General features: G+C 45.8%; 2 protein-coding genes across 3 annotated transcripts in view; both read left to right on the top strand.

The window, feature by feature from the left end:
• Positions 1-6,263, top strand: part of GEN1 (GEN1 Holliday junction 5' flap endonuclease) — a 53,793-nt gene extending 47,530 nt beyond the window's left edge. The window contains exons 16-17 of one of the 2 annotated variants that reach the window (XM_036335285.1): positions 5,511-5,616; positions 6,148-6,263. In XM_036335285.1, coding sequence (XP_036191178.1) covers positions 5,511-5,616; positions 6,148-6,173 — 132 coding nt within the window. In that variant the 3' untranslated portion in view covers positions 6,174-6,263. The remainder of the gene's footprint in view (positions 1-5,510; positions 5,617-6,147) is intronic. The other variant, XR_004971931.1, reaches the window with a different exon arrangement.
• A 7,053-nt stretch (positions 6,264-13,316) lies between these two features.
• MSGN1 (mesogenin 1) lies at positions 13,317-14,108 on the top strand. The gene has a single exon (XM_036335485.1). It carries the CDS (start codon positions 13,527-13,529, stop codon positions 14,106-14,108), a length of 582 nt encoding a protein of 193 aa, XP_036191378.1. The 5' UTR covers positions 13,317-13,526.
• The last annotated feature ends 9,618 nt before the right edge of the window (positions 14,109-23,726 follow it).

Genomic DNA, 23,726 nt, shown 5'->3' with positions numbered 1-23,726 from the left:
TGTCTTTGAGTGACACCGCATGGTCAGGTGGGCTTTGGATCCCACTTAGAGCAACACTGCTGTAGATCAGAGAGGGGTGTGGGGGCTGAAGAAAGAAAATAAGGAAAATAATGGTATTTGGGGGCACAGATCCATTAATCAGAGCATGGTCAGGATAATCTCTCTCTCTCTTTACTCCATTCTCTCTCTCACTCTTATTCTGTCTTCCTTCTGCTGTGGTTATCAAGAGCTTTTGAAAGTACAAAGAGCTTTTGATCACTCTTCAGAATGATCAAAGATTAGCTAGTTGTCACACAGGCCAGAGCCACTGAATAAGCACCTTTGGTGGTCCCTGAGATGAGTCTGAGCCCACAGAGCCCTCCTGTTCTGCTCCCCCAGAGGGGAGACCCACAGAGCAGCCCAGGACCTGAGCTGTTTCCCCGAGTCTGTATTTCAAGTGCTTCTCCCCAAAGGACATATAAAAGAACAGAAGATGCCAAGGCTGCCTCTGGCCATGGATTATGGAGAGCTCCCCCGAGGCTGCCTTTCAGAGGCACAAGCATGACCATTTGCAGCTGGCATTGTCAAACAGTTTCCTGGGCTGGGACCCATGAGCAGCGGGACCACCATTCATGGAGCTGTGTGAATCATGGATGCCTGAACCTCATACCCATAGAGTTTATCTCAGAAGGCTTGGGGTGAGCCCAGGAACCTATACTCTTTTAGAACTACCAGGAAATTCTGATGGGGAATCAGATTTGGAAACTCTAGGAGGACTGTAGCACCACATTATCTGTTCAGTCCTCCAACTGGCTGACGTCACAAATTCCCATCTAAGATCTGGGTGTGGATGCCTCCAGGCCTTATCCCTCTAATTTTATTTCAAGACCTAGTTTGTTGTCATTTTTCCAGGAAGTCTTCCTGGGTCATCCAACAGAAATTTATCTCTCCCTTCTCTCTCCTCCCATGGCACATTTCCAGTGTCTTTATGGCAGTTTATATACTGGCCCCTCTACTCATGACATTTTCTGTCAGCACTATGCAATGGAAATATAATGCCAGTCACATATACAACTGTTAATTTTCTAGTAACCATGTTTTTTTTTCAATTACAGTTTACCAGTTTACATTCAATATTATTCCATATTAGTTTCATAGACAATCATGTACTTTATAGAGTAGTCCCTCCAATATTTCAAATATCCTCCTGGCTTCATACATAGTTATTACAATATTATTGAACATATTTCCTATGCTGTACTTTACAGCTCTGTGACTATTCTGTAATTACCAATTTGTACTTTTGAATCCCTTCACCATTTTCACCCAGCCCCATAATCCCCCTTTCTTCTGTCAACCATCTGTCTATGACTGATTCTATTTTGTTTGTTTATTTTGTTCTTGAGACTCCACATATAAGTGAAATTATATAGTATTTGTCTTTCACTGTCTGACTTATTTCACTTGTCATAACATCCTCTAGATCCGTCCATGCTGTTGCAAAAGGTAAGATTTCATTCTTTTTTTTATAACCGAATAGTATTCCATTTTGTACACGTACCACAGCTATCTTATCCACTCATCTATTAATGGGCACTTGGTCTGCTTCCAAATCTTGGCTATTGTAAATAACGGTGCAATGAGCATGGGGTGCATATATTCTTTCAAATTAGTGTTTTGGGTTTCTTTGGATAGATTCCCAGAAGTGGAATGGCTGGGTCATAGTCTAGTAGCCATATTTATCGAATGGAGTTAGGCAAAATTGTACTAACATTTTTGTTAATGTTTGATTTGTAAACATTGTAAAAGAATGCTTGATTCAACATATCCAAGAGGTTACTGCAACATGTGCCCAATATAAAAATCATCTGTGAGATAAAATGGTTACATTTTCTAACCATACTAAGTATTTGAAATTTTTTTAAAAATATATTTTATTGATTTTTTACAGAGAGGAAGGGAGAGAGATAGAGAGCCAGAAACATCGATGAGAGAGAAACATCGATCAGCCGCCTCCTGCACATCTCCTACTGGGGATGTGCCCGCAACCCAGATACATGCCCTTGACCGGAATCGAACCTAGGACCCTTCAGTCCGCAGGCTGACGCTCTATCCACTGAGCCAAACCGGTTTCAGCAGTATTTGAAATTTGATGTGTATTTTACACTGACTGCACATCTCAGCTTTGGCCACATGTCATGGGCTGACAGCCACGGGTGGTCCTGGAAGCCATATTAGCACAGTTCTGGTTCTCTGAGTTCAAGTTTGTGACTTTTGCTTTAAGTTCTTTAGAACTTTAAGGTCCACTCCCAGGGCCCACTTTAGGTGCTTAGAAAATATTTGAGTCGATTCAAATATGAATTCCTCTTGGAGAGTATCCTTTGATGTTTTTTGTTTGTTTGATTGTTGTCTGTTTGAAGGCACAGTCTCTTTGGAGAAGGTATACTATCTGTTTTAAGGAAGGGGAAGCAATCCAGAGCAGGTTTTATTTGAGAGGAGTGGGGGTTGGGAGAACCCCAGGGGCACAGTGCATTAAGAGAGCAGGAGGTAGTGCAGCCCAAGGGGCGGATGTCAGAGTAACTTCTCCATTGTGCACTGTGGGATCGGGCGCCGTACACATACACGTGAGGCCCTGGTGGCTCTGCACCGTGCTCAGCCTTCTCTGCGCAGGTTCCCTTGGGCTGCCTGGAAAACATCGTCTGCCAGAAGATTTGTTTGGAATGTAATGTGATCACTCGAGTCCCCAAAAAGAGCTACAGGAAGAACATGTTCTCAGCAAAGATTTTTTTCCAAAAACAGGTTGAACCAGTTTATACCATTCATGACCACAGGCTTCCCATGAGAATTGCCTGGCTTACCTCATAATTCACCCATAGTTGAGTTTGTCAAAAAAGAATTGTCTCCAAGAGAGTGCCCTCAGATACAAGATCATGGCTTTCCAGGGAAGAGAGAGCTCTTAAAGAAATCAGAGTTCTTTCCCGAGGTCCTCTGAGGTCAGGTAATCAGTGTATAGAAGTAGAAGGACTGAAGTTTGGAACTCCCCAGGCTGATTTTCACTCACAGGGTAATACGTTTGCTCCATACATAAGGAGGAGCAGACCGTGGGCTGGGTCACATCATTCCCAGACGAGGCTCAGGATGTGGTGACAAGGACCCACTTTGGAGAGGAACACCCCTATCTTCCAATGTCAGCTCACCCATTATCTGGAACACCCAGACATTACAGATCTTAATTTGTACACTTCCTAGTAGGGACTTTTGGTGGTTTATGCAAAGCACTGTAACAAGTGGTTAAGGCCTTCGCCCACTAGCATGTGAATTTAAGGGAGTTACTTTGCCTCTTTTAGCCACGGGTTCTTCACCGTGAAATATGGGTAGTAACAGTCCCTACTTCCTAGGGTTGTGTGTTAATTAAACTGTGAGATAAAGGACTAATCAATGCACGAAAAGTGCTCCATAAAAGTTCATAATGATTTGAAAATTAAGCCCAACATAAACCAGGATAATTTAAAGTAGAAAAGTGAGTTTTAAAAGAGTAAAGAAATCGGTATTTTTCAAGTAAGAGGATGCTGACTACACACCACTGCATAGTAAGTGATGGGCAGCCGAGGGTAATGAGAAGGAAGGAAGCCTCTCATCTTAGTCCCCGGCTCTTAGGCTAGTTGAGTGGACTAAATGCAGGAGGAAAACCTTGTGTTAGCCTGTGAGGCTCCCACTATAAGAACACCGGAGGCCACTAGAAGTTGCCTGGTAGTCAGAATAGACCAGAAAGAACAATTAGGATTTGGTTAGGCAGTGGGATGGCACCACTCACCCGAGGCAGAAACCTGTATGCTAACCAAGGCATAGCAATGGGATGAGCTGCCTGTCTTCCAAGGAAAATGATGGAGGAAGGGGAAGGGTGAGGATGAAATAGGAAGCTTTAGTGACAAGTAAGAAGGGTAATAAGATCAAAAGAGAAAATAGAACAAGGGCTCATCAGCAGGCACAGGCCCTACAATATTGGGGAAAAGATGCTGAGATCCATAAAATGGCAACAGCTTATATTGTGGAGAAGGGATGGGAAGGAAATGGAGGGGAGCAGGGAATTCATCTCCAATCCCATTGTCTGTTCCGTGGCACAGATACCCCGAGAGCTCCCCAGCTCTGCCAGGAACACTCTCCCGCAGTGCCTGTCACGAACGCCGGTGACTGACAGGATTGTGCCCCCTCGAAGACTCTGCTTCCCTTTCTTAGGAATATCTAGGAAAGGCTCATCTAAGGCACGTGCCTTCTCTCTGCCTGGCTTTCTCACCTGTCCTTGCCAAACCTGGCCTTCCTATAAGGAATAACTAGGTAACATCTTCAGAACGTTTTGAACTACAAGAAGGGAGGACGTTGTGCACACACGTACAGGCACGGTTATTTTCGCAGGATTCCATTTCCTCTCTTTTCTTTGAATCCATCTCCTGGTAACAGCTGTCTGGCTCTCTAAAGCCAGCAACAGCTGCAATAATGAGCCCACCATTTGAGCCAGGGATGACACAGGCTCAGCTCTGAGGTGCAGCTGTTCTTTAAAGCTTGGTGTCTCGACCCTCCCCCTGGCCTGGAGAACAAAGAGGGCCATTCATTAACCCCCCCACATTTCCAGTTTTCACATGGGGAGATCCCCTATTCCTTTTACCGGTGGTGCAGTCTCGTAATTCTGCCACTTATGCGTAGTTTTACCATAAGAACGCTCGAGCTGCCTCTCTGAACTTTAGTTTCCAATTCCAGTGGAGATGACACCATTATCCATATCTTGAGCGGGTTATGAAGTTCCCAAGATGTAATAGATATGAAAATCTTCTACAAACTATAAGGCACTGCTCCCATAGTAGTTTTTATTAAGGTCCTCCTTGTTCCTGAGTTTAACAAGTGAAAAAAAATTACTGAACAATTTAGGACAGTGAAATAAACTGTCTGAATTGGACTGTCCACATAAGTGGTCACAGGAGTGAGGAGGCACAGAGGGTTTCTGGAGAAGACACTTGGCTGGACTTAGGGACTGGTAGAACCTGAAGGGCTAAGGGAGAGGAAGGGACATTTGGGGGAGGGACATATCCCAGGTAAAAGGCAAGAAAAAAAAATGTGTTCAAGGGACAGTGCAGAGCCTTCCTGGAATGGGGCAGAGAATGGGCACATGAAGTTGAAGGGCCGTGATGGGTCGGACCGGGGTATCCTTACATGACAGGCAGGGATGTTGTCAGGAGAGGTTTGAGTGGCATGGAAAAGTCAGGAGCGATCGAGATCATCCTGTCCCTGGGTCCTGTGGCTTATCCCTATTTAACAGTCAGGACAAGGGGGCCCGTACGGGACATGCTCTTGGCTTCCAGGGGCCGGGCTCAGTAGCTTTTGGACCCTGCAGGTCTTCATCTGTCCAAGCCAGCGGCTCCCCACTTCTCTGCTTATTCAAAAAAGAGATTATCCATCTCCAGCCTAGACTTGCCAAATCAGAATTCTGGGAGAAGGGCCCAGGAATCCTTCTGAAAATAAGCTTTCCTCCTCCCCAGGTGTTCTTGTCCTCGTGGAATTGTGGGAATGCTGTGCATGTGACCTTGATGACTCCCTGCGCCAGGAGCCTCATCCACAGGCAGGCTTCCTATGCTGATGGAGGAGGTGACTGCTCAGTCTACAGAGGGCTGGGTAGAGTCACCCAGTGCTCTGTGCCCCACCCAACTGTGACTGAGAAGACTGGCACTTTCTTCAGGAACAACTTTCTCTCTCATCTTTCTTGTTGCCCTACCCTGAACCTCCTTCCCATTTCTTTCTCCCCCATGCAAGCTAAATGCAGAGCTCTATCAAGGGCTTAATAATCCTCATGTCCTATTTATCAATGTTCTGTTCTCTTTACAAGAGTATTCCCCCCAATCACCTTCCTTCCTCACCTCCCTCCCTCCTTCCCTCCCTCCCTCCCTCCCTCCTCCCTCCCTCCCTCCCTCCCTTCCTTCCTTCCTTCCATCTTCCCTTATTTCCTATCTTTGTCTTTTCTTTATTTTCAAATAAATGTAGTACCCAGATGCTTTGATTCAACTTGAGGGCAACGGTGATTTTTGAGTCTTTTTCCTCTATTCATGGACCTACTCAGGTCAGCAGCTTTGCCTAGTCACTGCTTCTAAAATTTTAAATTATTATCTTTTTGATATTTAGAAAATATTGACAACTATAAAGAGTAAGAGCAGCTACCAATGACTGAATGCTTACTATGTCTGAAGACAGTTATCGAGAACTTTCTTTACATGTATGAATCTTCACAAAAATCCTGTCAGGTAGGTACTGTTTTTATCCCCACATTATAAATAGAGAAACTGAGGCACAGAGAAACACCTTGGAGGACCGTCTTAGTGCAAATTGCTTTCAACTTTTTTTTTTTAATATATTTTATTGATTTTTTACAGAGAGGAAGGGATAGAGAGTTAGAAACATCGATGAGAGAGAAACATCGATCAGCTGCCTCCTGCACATCTCTTACTGGGGATGTGCCCGCAACCCAGGTACATGCCCTTGACCGGAATCGAACCTGGGACCTTTCAGTCCGCAGGCCGAGGCTCTATCCACTGAGCCAAACCGGTTTTGGCTGCTTTCAACTTTTTTGACACAGGTATTAAAATGCCACCCCAAATACCAGTACGTTACCTTCTTACTGTCACATAATTAATGAAAGCAGAGGGATCCAGGTTTGAACAGGAACCCTATGCTTCTAACCATGACACAGACTACCCCTCAAGAATAAAGTCAGATGAATAAAGAAAAAAATGACCTTCAATTCCTATTACCAGAAATAACCAATATATTTTTAAAAATTTTCTTTATTGATTAAGGTATTACATATGTATCCTTATCACCTCTTCCCTCCCCTCCCCCACCATGCCTTCACCCCCTGGTGTCTGTGTCCATTGGAAATAACCATTCTTAAATACTTCATCGTTTTTTCTATGGAAAAATATGTAATTGGATCAAAATATTAAGTTTGCAATCTTGATTATAAATTCTTAGATTATATTTCCTATGTTATATGTTCTCCATAAATATGATTTTCATTGACTAATAGTATTCCATCACATGGAGGGGACATCATTTATGTCATCATTCCTTTGTTGTTAAGTCTTGAGGTTGTTTCTAATTTTTTACTATCATAATTCTATGACAAATATTTTTGTTCATAAATTTTGACTGTAACTAGTTCTGTAGAATAAAGGCCATGTGTCAAAGCTATTTTTAAATCTAAAGTGCATTCTAGAGACTTTAGAATATTTAAGAAATCTCACCAGTTGACCCACAGCAGTGTGTGTGAGGGACCATTTCCTCACCCTCTTGCCAACGTTGCCAATTTGGGAGGTGAAAAATGACTTCTCCTTGTAGTTTCCATTTACATGTCTTTGATTACTAGCAAGATGGGACATTTTTTTTACATTTACTACCACTTGCACTTCTTTTGTGAGCTGTCTATTCATCCCCTTGTTCATTTTCCCAGTGGTGGGCTCCTGTTTTTCTTATCCCTGTGAGATCTTCATAGCCATAACCTTTTGAGTCTCAGATTTGTGAGAAATATTTTCCCTGGTTTGGTCTTTGCCTTGTATCTCTGCTTTCTAGGTGCTAATTAGCTTACAAATATGGAGATCTAAATTTAAAATGATCTAATGTAGAGGCCAGCATTTCTGAAAATAAGCAGCCTTTTTATGCAGATATCTGACTAAAAACATTTGTAGTATTCATTTTACTACCAGGAGTTTCCACATCTTAATTACTGGCCTTGGAGGGGACTAAAGAAGTAACTTTGCACGCCTCTGCTTTTCAGGCTGATAAAAACAGGGAACTCCTTGGAGGACCGCCTCAGTGCAAATTGCTTTCAACTTTTTTGACACGGGTATTAAAACGCCACCCCAAATACCAGTGGTAATAAAGAATCCAACTTAAAAGGGGGAGTAGGTGTAAATGTAACACATGAGATTTTTTTTGAATCTTGCTAGCCAGTTGCTGAAGAATTAGGGGTGAAGCACTCAGAGCTGCTTCCCCTACTGAGCCTGTGGGGGAAAACCAGGCTATGTGGGGCTAAATGTTGACATGAGATTTTTTGAACCAAGAGGAAGTGCTCATATTCTCTTGCAACAAGAATCATCCCCACATCCTGCCCTGTTGTTCTCAGGGGAGAATTAGCTGCCACTTCCTCTGTTTTTCACCCTGGTCCATGCTCTCATGTTCCTCTGCCCTACACAATGCATTCTCTTCTCTACCACCCTCCTGTGGTCCACACAACAGCCCGTTTTGTGCAGATGTGATGACTGCCCCCCCCCAAAGAAACATATTTTTATATAGAGAAAAACATCGATGTGAGGTCAGCTACCTCCTGCATGCCCCCTTCGCCCCCACCTTGGGATGGAGCCCACATCCCGGGCATGTGCCTTGACCAGGAATTGAACTGGTTCAGGTGACCCTTGGGTGCACTGGATGATGCTCCAACCATCTGAGCCACAGAGGCCAGGGTATTTAGTCACATTTTCCAAATAGAAGGAGGCTTCTATTCTGATCAGGAACCACAGGGGTCCCACAGGGATGTGGTTACCTGCAAGTGGATTATTTTACGGGAAAGCCACGCTGACTTGGTTTCCATCTACATTCATTCAACACAGAAAATGCACACAGTGCTTGGCTGTGGAATGGGTGGACGAGTTGGGATCTTGAGCTCAGGCTGTCAGCGTGTTTGAGGGGAAAGGAAGCCATACAGATGTTTGGGACAAGAAGGATGCTCTTCCTCCCCACGTTGCTGAGTTAAGGGGATGGAGATACACATGATTTCAGGTCGGGGAATCCTACTCAGGAATGGCTTGAGAAGTCCACAGGTTTTCTCTTTCTTTTCAAAAGGGCTTCTACAGTTCAGCATATTTTCTTCTGTCTCTCGTGTGTCCGATGAAGTAAGCCACTTTATTTCATTTCATTTTTTTTTTTTTTTGGTCCGTATTTTGTCCTGGTAGATTACTTAGCCTGTGAAAATCATCTATTTGCTCATTGCATGATGCTTCACAATGGATTTGTAAGAGGACTAAAACCAAAATATTACATTTTGGCTTTCCAATGAACCTCAGACTCAAGTCAGGAGAGCCAAAAACTTTCACAGTTTCCCGGGTTAGTCGGGAGAGTAATGGCAGTGACCTTGAAAGGAACGCAGGCACTGGCCTTGCTAAAACTCTCACAGCTCAAAAACACAGGAGTTCTATGCCAGTAACCAAGTAGGGAATTGCTACTTTTATTTCTCTTGACTAGCTCAAGGACATAGGGAGACAGCACATTGCAATTAGGAGTTTTCTTCTCTCTCTCTCTCTCTCTCTCTCTCTCTCTCTCTCACACACACACACACACACACACACACTCCCTTTGCCCCAAAAGAATTATCTGTTTTTTGGTTGTGTGTTAGTTGGGTGCCAAGATTCTGTGATGGCGTGAAAGAGTGCATGGAAAGAGTGCATGTTTTTACATTAGTCCTAACTGTGTTCAAACACCACCTCTATCTCTTTCCCAGCAGGAAGTTCCAGGGTCTGGACAGGCCGGAGGCTGGCATGGTCAGGGTCCTGTGGCTGAGGCTGAGGGACAGTGGAGTATACAAAGGTCGGGGAGTAGACCCTAAGGGCCAAAGACAGCTACTGACACTTGGCTGCGCTGAGTGTCTATGTGATGAGCTCAGGGTTGGAGGCAGTGAGGACAGGACGCAGCATTACTGCAGCGGATTCTGGGCGTGTCAACCGCAAAGGTGTTGGGTGAGGCTGTGGCCTTTAAGGAGAGGCTGTTTCCATTGACCTTGGGCGAGCTCCTTAGCTTCTGAGTTTCATTTCCTCTCTTGTAAGGTGAAGACGAGGCCTACCATACCAAATTATATGGAGGATGACATGAGATCCTGTATACAAGGCTCTCATTTCTGGCACCTAGCACAGAGGAAGTGCTGTAAGTACTCAAACAAGGAAAGTGTTCTTACTTATTAACATTAACACATAAAATTACTTGTGAAAGAATGAGATTTTTTTTTTCTAACATTTTCAGTTATAGGAAAATATGCGTAAATGTCAACTTACCTGCTGTTTAGTCAAGGTGGTTGCCTGGCCGTAAGCCAGGGAAAGCACTAGAAGGTGGTCGGGGAGACAGATGCCTTCTGTTCTGGAGCTGCAGACCCAAAGCTGTAAAACAGCCTTAGGACACGAACAAGGGCCCTTTCAAAGCCTGCCCTCCCCTGCTCCTCCCTCATGATGTGGAAGCGCTCGCTGGAGCCTGGCCCTCCAGTCCGACCACCTGGGTCTAGCGTGTCTCCTCCACTTTTTAATCATGACCGTGAACAACTTTTTCTACTTCTCTAAGCCTCCATTCTTTTCTTATATAAAATGGGAACAAAAATAGTACTTTCTTTAAAGGATTTTTATAATATCCCAATGGAATAAATCATACAAAGCCCTTAACACTAAATAAGCTTATTGGGGTAACTATGGGTATGGCCAAGACAGGGGCTGCCTTTGCGATTGTGCACACAGCACTCCCTTCAGACTGTCAGAATCAGGCCTGTCCACGAATCGTGGCAGAGAAGTATGTGGGTGCTAATCTGTCTCACCATCTAATTTAGGAACAAGGACGGGAAGTCTAAACCTACTGCATCCTTTTAGCCCCTTCAGTGCTAGCACACAGGCCAATCTCGGGTGCTCTGTACACACTGACCATGTGATTGAATGGCACCAATCAGTCATCCCGATTTTTAACTGTGTTTCTGCTATAGCTTGAGTTCAGGCATCAAGAGCACTACAGGGACCATTGTGCCGATGCCTCTGATGGTTCTCAGGTGTTCCAGCCAGGGGTTAAAGCCTGGCCCGAGGCAGCCTGCTGAGATTTGAATCCTGGGCTACCAGTTATGAGGTGTTAGGGGTGGGGTCTCCGGTGAGTTACTTAACCGCTCTGTGCCTCAGTTTCCTATTAGTACAACAGGACTGGTGGTGATAATAGCTTCTACTTCCTAGGGTTATTGCGAGGATTTTGTGAGTTAATCTCTGTTACACACCTGGAGTGCTATCTGGAGCAGCCTCAGCCTCCAGGCCTGCCCTGCTCAGCAGCTGGAGCCGTGACCCCGGCTCTGCTGTCCTGAACCCCATGTCCACAGAATGAGCTCAGAGAGCTGCGGGGAGACAAGCAGGTCCATGCACATCTGGTTCTGGTTTATCTCTTACTAGAGAAAGAGAGGGTACATTGGCAAGCAAGGATCCCAGGCAGTTTCCTTGTTCCCAAAGCAGGTTTGGGGACTAGCAATGCTGGTTGCCTGAGGTCAGCAGAGGGGAGTGAGAGCATGGGAAGTCGTTCTGATACCAGCGACAAGAGCAAAGCCAACGCTTATTAAGTGCCAACAGTGTACCGAGGATTTGGCAGATGTTGTCTCATTTAGAAAACGAAATTTCGGAAAGTAGAAGTTTAAGGAATAAGCAATTTTAGAAAGAAGCTATAGAGAAAAAAAGAGAGAGAGAGAGTTAGGGAGTCTGAGAGCAGAGGTGATATTATGTGGAAAACTGGGAGGTTTAGAATGAGGATTGAAAGCCGACTGATAGTGGCAACCCCAGCGCCTCGGGTCAACTGAGAGTCCCTTCTTTTTCAGTCGCATTCAGGTCACCTGCCTCTACCACAAACAACTGAAATAAAATGTTTTTTTTTTAAAGGTGGTCTTATGGGGATCTTGGCTTGACCACTTTCTGCCGGGGAAATCTTAACTGAGTCTTTTAACCTCATAGAGCAGTGGTTCTCAACCTTCTGGCCCTTTAAATACAGTTCCTCATGTTGTGACCCAACCATAAAATTATTTTCGTTGCTACTTCATAACTGTCATGTTGCTACTGTTATGAATCATCATGTAAATATCTGATATGCAGGATGGTCTTAGGTGACCCCTGTGAAAGGGTCGTTCGACCGCCAAAGGGGTTGCGACCCACAGGTTGAGAACCGCTGTCATAGAGTCTTAATACTTTCATCTGTAAACTGTTGGTTTATTTTTCTTAATAAAGGTTAATTAGAATATGTGTAAGTGTCCTTAAATAGTAGCAGCAGATTCCTGGCTTCCCAATAAGAGCTGAAGGAAAAGAAAGGGGAGGGGAGAGGAGAGGCAATCACTTGTTACATTTATTATGTTTTATTAATGTTATTCTGCCAGATAGGGCTAAGGGTCCTTTAGTAAGCATCAAGATTAAGAGCATCTTCCGCAGATTGCCCGAGTGAGCGTTTCCTTCCCCGAGCCTACTTAATTAAAAAAGACCATCCATGTTTTAATTAGACCATTGACATTTCGCTTCAATAACTGCAAAGGGGCCTTAACTAACCACGTTAGAGGACACGCTGCTATTACGCTGAAATGTAACGCACTGTGCTTCCGATATTCATACTCCCTTGTGGAATTAGTTCCGTGGAGAAAAAGGAGCGCTCACGGGACAAATGGGGACTCAGAGACACCCTTTTTCGAAGCCCAGGTCTGTCTCTCAGAGCATGTAGGAAGTGAAGCAAACTAGCGGGACCATCCAACCTCACACATCCCGGGGCATTTGGAGCTGGGGTGGGGAAAACAGGCAGGCTCCCTAGTTAATTTCACACTTCCCCAATCCATTTCAAAAACAAGGTGTGACTCTGCAGCCAGATTTCAAAACAAAACAAAACACAAAGCACCTTCAGAAGGCTGACTGCCAGGTACCCTACCCCCTGTCCTGCCTTAAGGATCGTCCTCTATCTGGTGTCTGTTTTCTGTGACAAATCCCAACCTGCTCAGTGAAAGCAAGGGCTTTCAGCTTCTTGGAGGGTATTTCCTGCTCCTTAAGGCTCTGAGTTTACTGGAGCTGCCGGCCTTTGTCATTCTGCCCGTAGGCTTCCTGCACGCTACAAAACCCTGGGGGAATTGCCTAAAGAGGGAGAAAAGGAGGAAGCTGGCATCCACCATGTCTTCTCCTCCCAACAGCCCTATGCAGTAAGGGTTTATTGTCTGCGTTTGGCATAGGAAGGCATCCAAGCTCAGAGGGGGTACCTCCTCCCTAGACCTGTTTCTCCAACAGCACACCCCACAGGCTCTGAACCTCTAGGTGGGCTGAGGGGGGAGGGGGGAGGAGGCCCTCTGGGGCACTCTGCTCCTCTCCGCAGGCCCCTGGCCCCCGCCTCCTGGCTGCAGGCTGCCCCAGGTTTGTTTTCTTTGGCTCCCCCTTTAATGAGTTCCACAGGACAATGCTAAGTCTAGTTATGCAGCCTTAATTGGTTTAGTTACCACAAGATAATTCCTTTTTTCTTCTCTTGGAGGCCTTTTTGTTTAGAGCCGTTTTAGCTGGAAGATGCTAATTATCAATGAGGAGAAAGTGACACCTGAGGAGTTCATCTTCCATCTTGGTCCTCGCCGTCTCCTTTGAACTCCCTCTCCGGCCTCTTTCCCACTTCATCACTCGTCCCCCAGCATCATAAAAGCCAGCTCTGCCCAAGCGGAGCAGAACCTTCTTTCTCACTTGCCAGGGAATACTTCTCTCTGCAGCTGCCTCGCAGGCATGGACAACCTGCGTGAGACCTTCCTGGGCCTGGAGGATGGCTTGGGCCCCTCCGGCAGCCCCGGCCTGCTGTCCGCCTGGGATTGGAAAAGCAGGGCAGGGCCCTTCGAGCTGAGCCAGGCCTCGCCCATTCAGAGCCTCTCCCCAGCCCCCTCGCTGGAGTCTTACACCTCTTCTCCCTGTCCGGCTGCGGCTGGGCTGCCCTGTGGGCATGGGGGTGCCAGCAACGAGAGCAGCGATGGCTGCAGCGGCCGTGACCCTGGTGGCCTGGTAGAGGTGGACTACAACATGTTAGCTTTCCAGCCTGCCTACCTGCAGGGCGCAGGGGGCCCCAAGGCCCAGAAGGGCACCAAAGTCAGGATGTCTGTGCAGCGGAGACGGAAGGCCAGTGAGAGGGAGAAGCTCCGGATGAGGACCTTGGCCGACGCCCTGCACACCCTCCGGAACTACCTGCCACCCGTCTACAGCCAGAGGGGCCAGCCACTCACCAAGATCCAGACGCTGAAGTACACCATCAAGTACATCGGGGAGCTCACGGACCTGCTCAACAGCGGGAGGGAGCCTCGGCCCCAGAGCGCCTGAGCACCCCCTGGGCTCCCTGGACCAGCAGCACACGGTCATGTTTGCATGGTCAGCGTGTGACCTTGTTGACAGGAGAGTTTTAAGGGAATTCCCACTGGACTTGGTGGAACTGCCGGAGAAGCAGGTACTTTGCTTCCAGCTGCCCCACGATTTCTCAGGAGTCTCGCCCTTTGCAAAGACACGGATTCGTTTGTCTTTCTCTGTTCAAGTTACTTTCAAGGTTCAATGATTTTAAATGCAGTTTTTTAAAGTAATGTGAAATTATTACAATTCATCTTCTCTTGTCATATTGGCGTTGGGAGCTTTCTTTCCGTGGCCAATGAAACCTGTATTTTGTACAGGACCCAGTGTGACACCTGGATTCTTATTTAGAAAGTTCTGTGTCAAGTAAAGGGCACAGTGTGCCTGTGTGTGGGCGTGTGTGTGTGTGTGTATGTGTGTGTGTGTGTGTGGGTGTGTGTGTGTGTGTGTGTGTGTGTGTGACAGAAACCCTGCCTTTACTTGCACAGGGACCCAAAATCCCTTAAATGCAGCAGCAGTGAGTGTCATGGTAAACAGACAGTCACAGGCAGACAGGCTGTGTTAAGACAGAGTGACAAGCCTAGAGGCCAGCGTCCTGTCTTAAGGGAAGGAAAAGAAGGCTGTGAGCGAGGCAGTGCAGGGAATGGGAGAGGGTAGGACAGAGGAGGAGGAGGAGAGGCAGGACTCAGCACTGTGGGGTGGGCCTGGGCTGGGAGGGCAGGAGGGCCCTGTGCCAGGCCTCCTGTGAATATGACCTCGCTGGATCCCATCACTTACTCATTTCTCAAGTGAAGAGAATGACTCAAAAAGAAAACCAGACTATTTTAATTCTATAGAAAAGTGCCACGGGCAGGATTAGAACCCTAGTCTACCTTGAATCCCTGCAAAGATATTTATTTCTTCGCCCAGAGCATCAACCCCTCCTCCCCACCCCCCAAATCACCCCACATGCATCCATACACCCCCTTCACTGTTCCTCATCTGAGGGGTTGACTATAGCACCCTCAGCTTGGCTAGTTGGATGGCACATGGCATCAATAAGGGAGCTTTGAATTAAGGAAGTTCTCAGAAACCAGTAGGCTTTAAGGCTGAATATTTCCCCCCTCTGATTAGTAAGCATTTGTATTTGTTTCTCAATGTTTGTGGCTTCTGTATTTTTTTCTGTTGGTGATTTTTTCTTCTTTTTAGCGACAAACTACAAAGGCAGTAAGGTATTCACAATTTAATGTAGAGTCTCTCCACTTTTTCCTTTTCATAAAGCATGCAAATAAATGTAGGTGTACATACATTTTTAAAGACTCCCTTTAATTCTGCAAATTGCTTTTTAAAAAAAAAACAAAAAAACTTGGGACATATAGTAAAAGCCCTTCCAAGTTAACACAAATAAATCTGTAATGTAAGTGCCATTATTACCTTCATCTTACAGATGATGAAACAGAAGCACAGACTGCCCTATGACCCACATGTGCACAAGTAGAGGATGCAGAAGCTCAACAATGTGCCATAGCATCATTTGTTGAATAATATTTAGGTTGTTTTCAGTTTTTTTTTAATTATAAAAAGTGATTTAACAGACATCACAGACAACTAACTAGCTTTATACACTGATATTTTAATTAGCCCAAACAAGTCGCAGAAATGGGATTCCTGGATCAGAGTATGTTACATTTTAAAGTTGAACAAATATTGTTAGATGACTTTTATGAAGTTTGTAATTACTCACAATTGTCCTATCATTATGGGACAGAGCCAGCCCCTAGATCCCAAAAGATATTACCAATCTTTTGAACTGTTTTAATGGATAGAAAATAGTTATGTCGTCGTGTTCGTTTTAATTTCCCTGTGTACTGTTCGAGATGGTGTGGCTTTTAAAATTTTATGTTACCGTTGTTCATTTTGGCTCTTTTTTTTATAACTTGCCAGTTTATGTTCTTTGTCATTTCTCTATTGGTTATTTATTGTCTTGTTAATAATTTGGGGAGTTCTTAGTACATTATATGTGATACAAATATTTCCTTCCAATCTATCATTTTGTTACCATCCTTATGATATTTTATATATGACTTTGAGTATGATGTCTTTTCCTCTTTTAAGCTTTGCATTTTATATGATCAAATATCTCCTTTTTTATGGCTTATATATTTCTTCACTTTGCTTAATTTTTCCCTGTTCCAAGGTTATCTAAGTGTTTAGATTTAAATATATATATGTTTCTGTAATTATTTATCTATAGCTCTTTAACATACCTGCAATTTATTTTTTTTATATTTTTGTGCATAGAAGGAATCTAACATTATTTCTGATTAGTGTTTTTATAACTGAAGAATATTTTGCCATTGGCGGGTGGCGGGTGGTAGGCACAGTTGCTAAAATGTTATCTTTTATGTACAACCTTCATCAACTTCTCTACATTTGTCGGTGGTGTTTTAGAGAAGAAACTGGAAAATGTTGGACCATATCAAGGCTTTCCGTAAGGGGCCTCTACCCTGTGTATGTATAGTTGTTCATGTGAGTATATGTGTGAACATGTATGTATTTGTGTGTGTGTGTGTGTATGTGTGTGTGTGTGTGTGTGTGTGTGTGTTATTCCATTTATTAGGGGAGGAGGGTTAGAAAGGAGAGTGTAATACGGGGAAGAGTGTGTCCAGCCTTTGATCAGCTTTTAGATCCATTGTCATTTTCCTTGCCATGCTCTTGACTTTTGATTTTTTTTCAATTTCAAGCATTAAGAATGGGATATAAATAGCTTGGGCAATTTTGGTTGCCCTGAGGACTGAATTCTGTGAATGGGTTAGGAGATCCTGTCCTCACTTTCAGACAACCCTGAAAGCCACAGACTCCCTACTAGCTGGGCTCCTAAGGGGCCAGCCCAGGGGAGCCTCTGGAAAGGCAGGAGAAGGTGACAGCTTCCTGGCAGGAGGCCTCTGGCGCAGGCCTGGCTGCATTGGCACAGCTGCAGGCCTCCCCACATTGCATGGGTACCCCCAGCCCGTGGTGGGAGGAGGCAGCTGCCCATCAGCATCTGACTGCAGCAGTCCACGATGAAGTCACCTCCCTGGGGGTGGGGGAGGAGACCTGGAGCAGGTCCCTGATTCCTCTAGGGGGCATTGAAAAGCAGCAGCCGGCCTGGGCCAAGCTCAAGGATGGGAATAAGTCACTTTTGGTGCTTAGATAGGAACTGCAATCTGTGTGTGTCCAGTGTGCTGTGGTGGGGATTTTCATATTTTTAATTTCACATTATCCTCCTAACAGCCCCAGGCCGTGGGCATTATCAGTCCATTCTGAGGATGAGGAAACGAAGGTCTAGGTCAGCGAAGCAGTGCAAAGCCACAAGATCAGGAGTGGCACGTGGTGGAAGAGTTGGCTAGTGAGTTAGGCTCTCACTCCAAAGCTCAGGCCCCTTCCGCGGACTCCTGCTGCCTCTCTTCCAGGGACTCCCAGGGTGCCAGCCCCTGCGCTGGGCAGCAGGAGAGCAAATCCTCACTCCCCGTCTCCACCTTTTCTCTGCGTCTCCATCTCTGGGGCCCTCACTCCTTTCACCACCTGAGGCAGTTCAGAAGGGGCTCTTCATCTTGTCACTTAAGTTATTTCCCTTTGAACTTCCACCTCCACCCCAAACATTTCCAGAAATTCCCTTCGCTTCCTTCCTGGCGCCCAGAGTCCTTCCTAATCCACAGAGGAAACCTGACGTCTGTTCATTTGTGTTCAATAAAGTTTCCCCAATTCACACCGGGCTGAGGTTTCTTTGTTCTTGCAGCTCCAGCCACGTTAGCTGAATGGGAGAGAGGCCCTAGCAGGGGTGGGGAGATGCTTTGCAAACTAACAAGCCAACAGAATCACCCTTAATGTTGTTTCTTAATCCTACCAGACCTGAGGCCCTGAACCTAACTGTCCCCTATACCTGGGCTCCTGAGCATTAAAGAGAAAAAACCAACATGATACAGAAAAATGTTAGTTACATGCAAACAAGTGGTTAGAATAAGATGGAACTTGGAGACATTGTAGAAAATAGGTCTACCTTTCATCTACCTTTCATCTAGCGCCAATATTCCACCTTTGTGTGGAAATTACCGAAAAATCAGTACAGCGGTCTGGTAGGGTTAAGATCATTTTTTAAAAACAACAGCGGAAGAAGATGCCTACGTAGGTGAGTTTTGGTGTTGCTGCCTGTGAGGTCCTATTACAATGGTTCTGTAGGTTCTGCGCCTGCACCGATTCCCGTACATGCTCCAGGCTGCGGGGAGGAGCTGGGCCTGGCCCTGACCCCTGTGCGCTCAGCCCACGCAGGCTCCACTGCGCCCAGCTGGCTCACGCCTCTTGTCCTCCTGTGTTGCCAGTGAAGTATTGAAGCTAATGCAGTGCCTCCCAGAACACTCAGATCTTGCTCCTTGGGTTCCAGAAAGGCCCTTGAACTCTGAGGAGGAAGAAAGCAAAAAGCATTTGAGGAGGCTGGGGAAAGGACAATTCTTTGTCCGTCTCCAGGGTTGGAAAACGATTGACTACCCTCCCTCAGCAGTCTCCCCTGAAGTTATGAATGAACTCTGTGACTTCTGTTTGTCTTCATTAAGTTAAGTGGGGAGGCAGGCAGGGCTGGAGGTCGGGGGCCCTGTAGGAGGGAGGAGAGTTTGGGAAGGAAGGGGTGCCCTGGGCTATTCCCAGCCCAGTCAGCAACAGATGTGGATGGATTCATCATCCCAAGTGTCAGGCTCAGGGCCAACGGCTCGCTACACTTTTTCTCCTTTAATCTTGACCGCTAACAATAGGAGACGGCTATTATTAGCCCATTTTGTAAATAAACAGGCCAAGGTCACCTAACTGGGGTAGGGCCCAGGAGTCTAACCAGGTCTGCTTGACTCATCTTCCCACAAGACTGAGGTCTCTGAGCCAGAAGGCAGCAGTGACTAAGCCAAGGACAGAGAGGTCTCTGCATTCCAGCCTCGCCCACTAGTGTGTGCTCTTGCTCTGCCTTTGTATTGTCCAAACAACGTATTAGCATTGCTGCAGATCAGGGCAGGTGTTACCTGGCGACCCTTCCTACTCCTGTCGTGTGAGGATTGGAACGTGACCCCTTTCTCTCTCTCTTTCTCAAAATAGAATTTTTTAAAAAACAGTGTGGAAGTTTTGTAACAACTTTGGGGCATTTGTATGGCTCCAAGACATACAAATCTGACTTCAGAAGCACCTGTTCTCAGGGACTACAGCTCCATACCTTTTTCTTCAGTTTCTTTTAGGTACAAAGTGACAAAATGAAAATGGCAATCATTGTAATAATAGCAACTAATATTTATTGTGTGCTTGCTCTGGGTGAGATACTGTTCTAAGTAAATTACATAAAATATTTTAACCTGTATGAAGTAATAAATAACTAACAACCCTCTGAAGGATTAGAAGGTCTAAAGTTTTCCCCATTTTACAGATGGGGAAACTGAGGCCCGGAGAGGTGAAAACTTGATGTAAACCCCAGCCTGGTGTGGCGCACCAGGTGTGTCTCTGTTGTGTTACGGATTACAAAGCATTTTACATAGATTATCTTGTTTAATTCTTACTTGTACCTCAGTATATGTGAGGAATTATGTCTACTTACAGATGAGGACATTAAGGCTCATAATGGCAAAATATTATAACTGTTCATAAATGACAGAGCTGGCACAAGAACCCAGAATTTTAAATTCCTAATCTGGTTCCTTCTGGGTAAACTGTGCTCTCTCCTAGGAACTCCAGCCCTGCCCTGAACCCCAAAGGCATCCCCACAAAGACAGAACAACAATGAGCTCCGGGCACATTTCTGCAAGGTGGGTTTTGCACGCAGCCTCTCTGAATTTTAAACCTGGTCCGCGTGCCCACACAAAACAGTCAGCGTCCGCATGCTGCGGAGAGTGGCGGAAACCTAAACCCTTGAACACGTTTATTCCCCTTCATAATTCGGGAATTAGCGCCCCCAAGAGACCCCTGTCACTGTTTTTACTGCCTGTCTAATTCCTAGCAGAGGGAGGCATGGCATTTAAGTCATTTCAGTTCCAGATGCTAAAGAACATCACCAAGCCTGATGGACCCCGGGGGCAGCTGAGAGCAGAAGGTGCCACGATGGCACCCAGACCAGCGCAGCGGCAGCTGTGGATGGGAGTCCCTGTCAGCCTGGCCCGTCCACTGGATGGAGGGGACGCAGCAAGGATGCCCACAGTCCAGCGAGCGAGAAAGGCGAGTGAAGGGATGAAGGGAACCACTGCTCTTTGCGGGACTCGGGGAGGGCGCCACATAGGAGGTGGCCCTTGAAGTTGTCCTCTGGAAATTTGAGGGAGTCACATCCTAGACCTAGACAGAGGAATGGCATCTGCAGAAGCAGGCAGGTCTGGGACTTGGGGACCCGAAGTGGCTGGTTTGGCTGAAGCACAGGCTGAGTGTGGAGCAGCAGGGAAGGGACGAGGGACAGGCAAGAGGGAGCAGGAGGCAGGGGGCCTGAATGTCCTTCATGCTGCGTGGGAAGCTGACAACCTGAGAAGCAGTCTGTAGAGCAGGGGTGGGGAATCTTTTTCTGCCAAGGACCGCGGCTAACTCAGGTGGTTCCCTGTCTGGTTTCAATCACAGCCCCAGCCCAGAGCAGGGCACATGGATAAAGAGCAACTGACATTGTGGTCCAGGTGGTTCAGTCACTAACTACGCAAGCTTTTCTCACTTAACTTTTATGATACTTCTTTACATACCAATGAAGGGGAAATCCAATGAAGGGGAAATCCAGTCTTTAACAAATTTAAACACAAGTTCTTTTTTTTTTTTTTTTTAAGTGATTGATTTTAGAGAGAGAGGAAAGGGGGCAGGGGGAGGGAGAGAGATGTCAATTTGTTGTTTCACTTATTTATGCATTCATTGGTTGACTCTTGTATGTGCCCTGAACCCACAACCTTGGAGTATTGGGACAACACTAAGCAACTGAGCTACCTGGCCAGGGCAACACTGTGCCCTTTATAAACCGATGTCATCTTGTTTAATAACCATCTGAGGGCAAAGGGCAAATGCAGCCTCTGTGCCCATGAAGTTTGAATGGAGCTGAGGGAGATAGGCCTGTACCTAAATCAGCATAACACAGGCAAAAAAGGAAGAGGTAAAACATTTTGAAAGGTGTCCAAAATCAGTGGGAAAAAGGGAGGGAGAGGGGAGTTCTGCTTGGTGGGGCACCTGGCTTTTTAGGTGAGCTGGCCCTACACTTGAACCCAGATGGATGAGTGGGATCTTGGTACAGAGGCAGGAATCGGTGAGAGGCACGAGGGTGGAAGAGTAAGTTTGGTACATCTAGACCAGCTGTGGGCAAACTACGGCCCGCGGGCCGGATCCGGCCCATTTGAAATGAATAAAACTATTGAAAAAAAAGACCGTACCCTTTTATGTAATGATGTTTACTTTGAATTTATATTAGTTCACACAAACACTCCATCCATGCTTTTGTTCCGGCCCTCCGGTCCAGTTTAAGAACCCATTGTGGCCCTCGAGTCAAAAAGTTTGCCCACCCCTGATCTAGATTGTAAAGGGCTCAAATGCCAAGCCATGGGGTTGGACTTAGCAAACACCTTTATTTTCCGTTTGACCCATCCCGTAAGGCTATGTGAAGATGCAGAATTTATTCACTGAACAACACTGTATGAGCTGAGGACATGTTTCTTAGCCTGTGCTTGGTTCTCAGGAGAGAGACAGGGTCCCTGTCCATTGGAAGTTCATGCTCTAGTAGTGGAGGTTTAAGGTTCCATGATGGATTAGAAGGACTGTAGCTCAGACAGCGAGTCTTTGGGGGATGGAGGGACATTGTCTAGGGGTTGGAAATGCAGAAGGAAGGGGTTACAAAATGTGAGAACCCAGGCTGGAGGCGTGGGAAGAGAGAACAGCATTCCTAGCAGAGCTGGAGACTAGGATGACTGAGGGGCCAGGACCAGTGATGAGAAGAGAAAGGTGGTCCCAGCTTTGGAAAGCTCTGGAAAAGCCGGTGCAAAAGACATCCCCTCTAAATCTTGCCCAGTCCCTGAGCATTCTTGTTCTTGAACATTCATTCACTTCAATGCATAACTGCCTCTACAGCAGAGGTGGGGGACCTCTGGCCCACGAGCCATATAAGGCCTGAGAAATCATTTGGTCTGGCCCTACCAAGGCAACTGCAGGCAGGACTTGAATTCAATAAACCTGGGATCTTTTTTTCATAGTGACATACATTTATATTAAGTAAATGATGTTATAAATATCCAAATGGCCCTTGGCAGAATAAAGGTTCCCACCTCTGCTCTACAGACTGCTTACCCCCTGCCTTTACCTCCCAACATCTCCAGCAGGGCTGTGAAGTAGCTGTCACTCTCCCCATTTGACAGATGAGAAAATGAGGCCCTGAGAGTGAGGCAAGTCTCCTGGGGCCCAGGGCTTGTAAAGGGCTGTGAGGTCACAGAGCTTCCCAACCCCTCAGCTGCAACACCCTCATTCAGACAGTTCCGTGGGAATCCTCAGGATTTGCCAGCTTATTAAAAAAAAAAAAAAAAAGTGGAAAAAAAGAGACATTATAAGCTCAGTGTGCGAGAGGGCATCAGTTAAGATTTGTAACTAAAGTCTAGATTTCAATCCAAAGAGCACAGCCTTCAGTGTTTCTCACTGTCCAAAGTACTCACAAAACAAACCCTCACCATGTTACAGAATTTACCAGGTGACCGTAAAATACGCAGGAGTACCTGGAGATACAGGAAGAAAACATTTATTTTCAGATGTTTCACATGTACTAGTACAGTGACTCAGGAGGTCAGTTCTCCAAATCCTGAGTCAATCAACATGGAGGAAGCTTACTCTTTATACCCTTTGGTTTCTTTGTCCCCCATATATGGATCAGATTTCTGGACCTTTCGGGGCTTTGCAAAAAGCCCTGTGTGTTGGGATGGGGGATGTGAGACCACACCTAAAGGCCTGGCCTGGTGCCAGCACTGATAACCCCCTCTGGGGGTTGTGCATTGTTCATGGTTTATGGCCTCTGTAAAATGGGAGTATTTAGGTAAACAGGTCTTGCAAGACCAGATAATTAAGGAAGGGTCAGTGACTACTAGACTATAGGCTAATAGGAATGTGCATTAGGGATACATAGTCAGGCTGCTAGCACCTCCCCACCCCCAAATGTCTTATTTTCCTCATCAACCACCCAGATATTGGATCTGTGGATGCTTCAGGAATAGGATGCTATCAACATCTTAGTTCTTCTGTGGAAGTGAATTTGGAGGGACTTTATGCACTGTCTTTATGCTGAATTTAAAATTTTGCCTATGCCAAATATTGACAAGACAAGCTAAATAAAAAGGCTGTTGAAGTCACAAAAGAAATGTGAAAGGTATTGAGGGAGGGAGGGGGGTGTCAGGGGAATAGTTTAAGTCCCAGTAGATAAAATGTTCACTTCTGAGCCTGCTTAACAACCTGGGCAGGAAGAGAAACAGCGTCATGGAATCACTGTCTGAAGACAAAAGGGTTCATGGCCTTAAGTGCTAAACAGAACAGGCCTTCCAAGGGCCGGTCCATTTTACTGCTCCATCTTCAAAAATACTTTCCTAGAAGATGAAAAGATGTGATGATTTTACATTGATTCTC

Source organism: Myotis myotis, unplaced genomic scaffold (genome assembly GCF_014108235.1).
Source record: "Myotis myotis isolate mMyoMyo1 unplaced genomic scaffold, mMyoMyo1.p scaffold_m19_p_14, whole genome shotgun sequence".
NCBI lineage: Eukaryota > Metazoa > Chordata > Mammalia > Chiroptera > Vespertilionidae > Myotis > Myotis myotis.
This window is presented reverse-complemented; position numbering and strand designations above follow the sequence as displayed.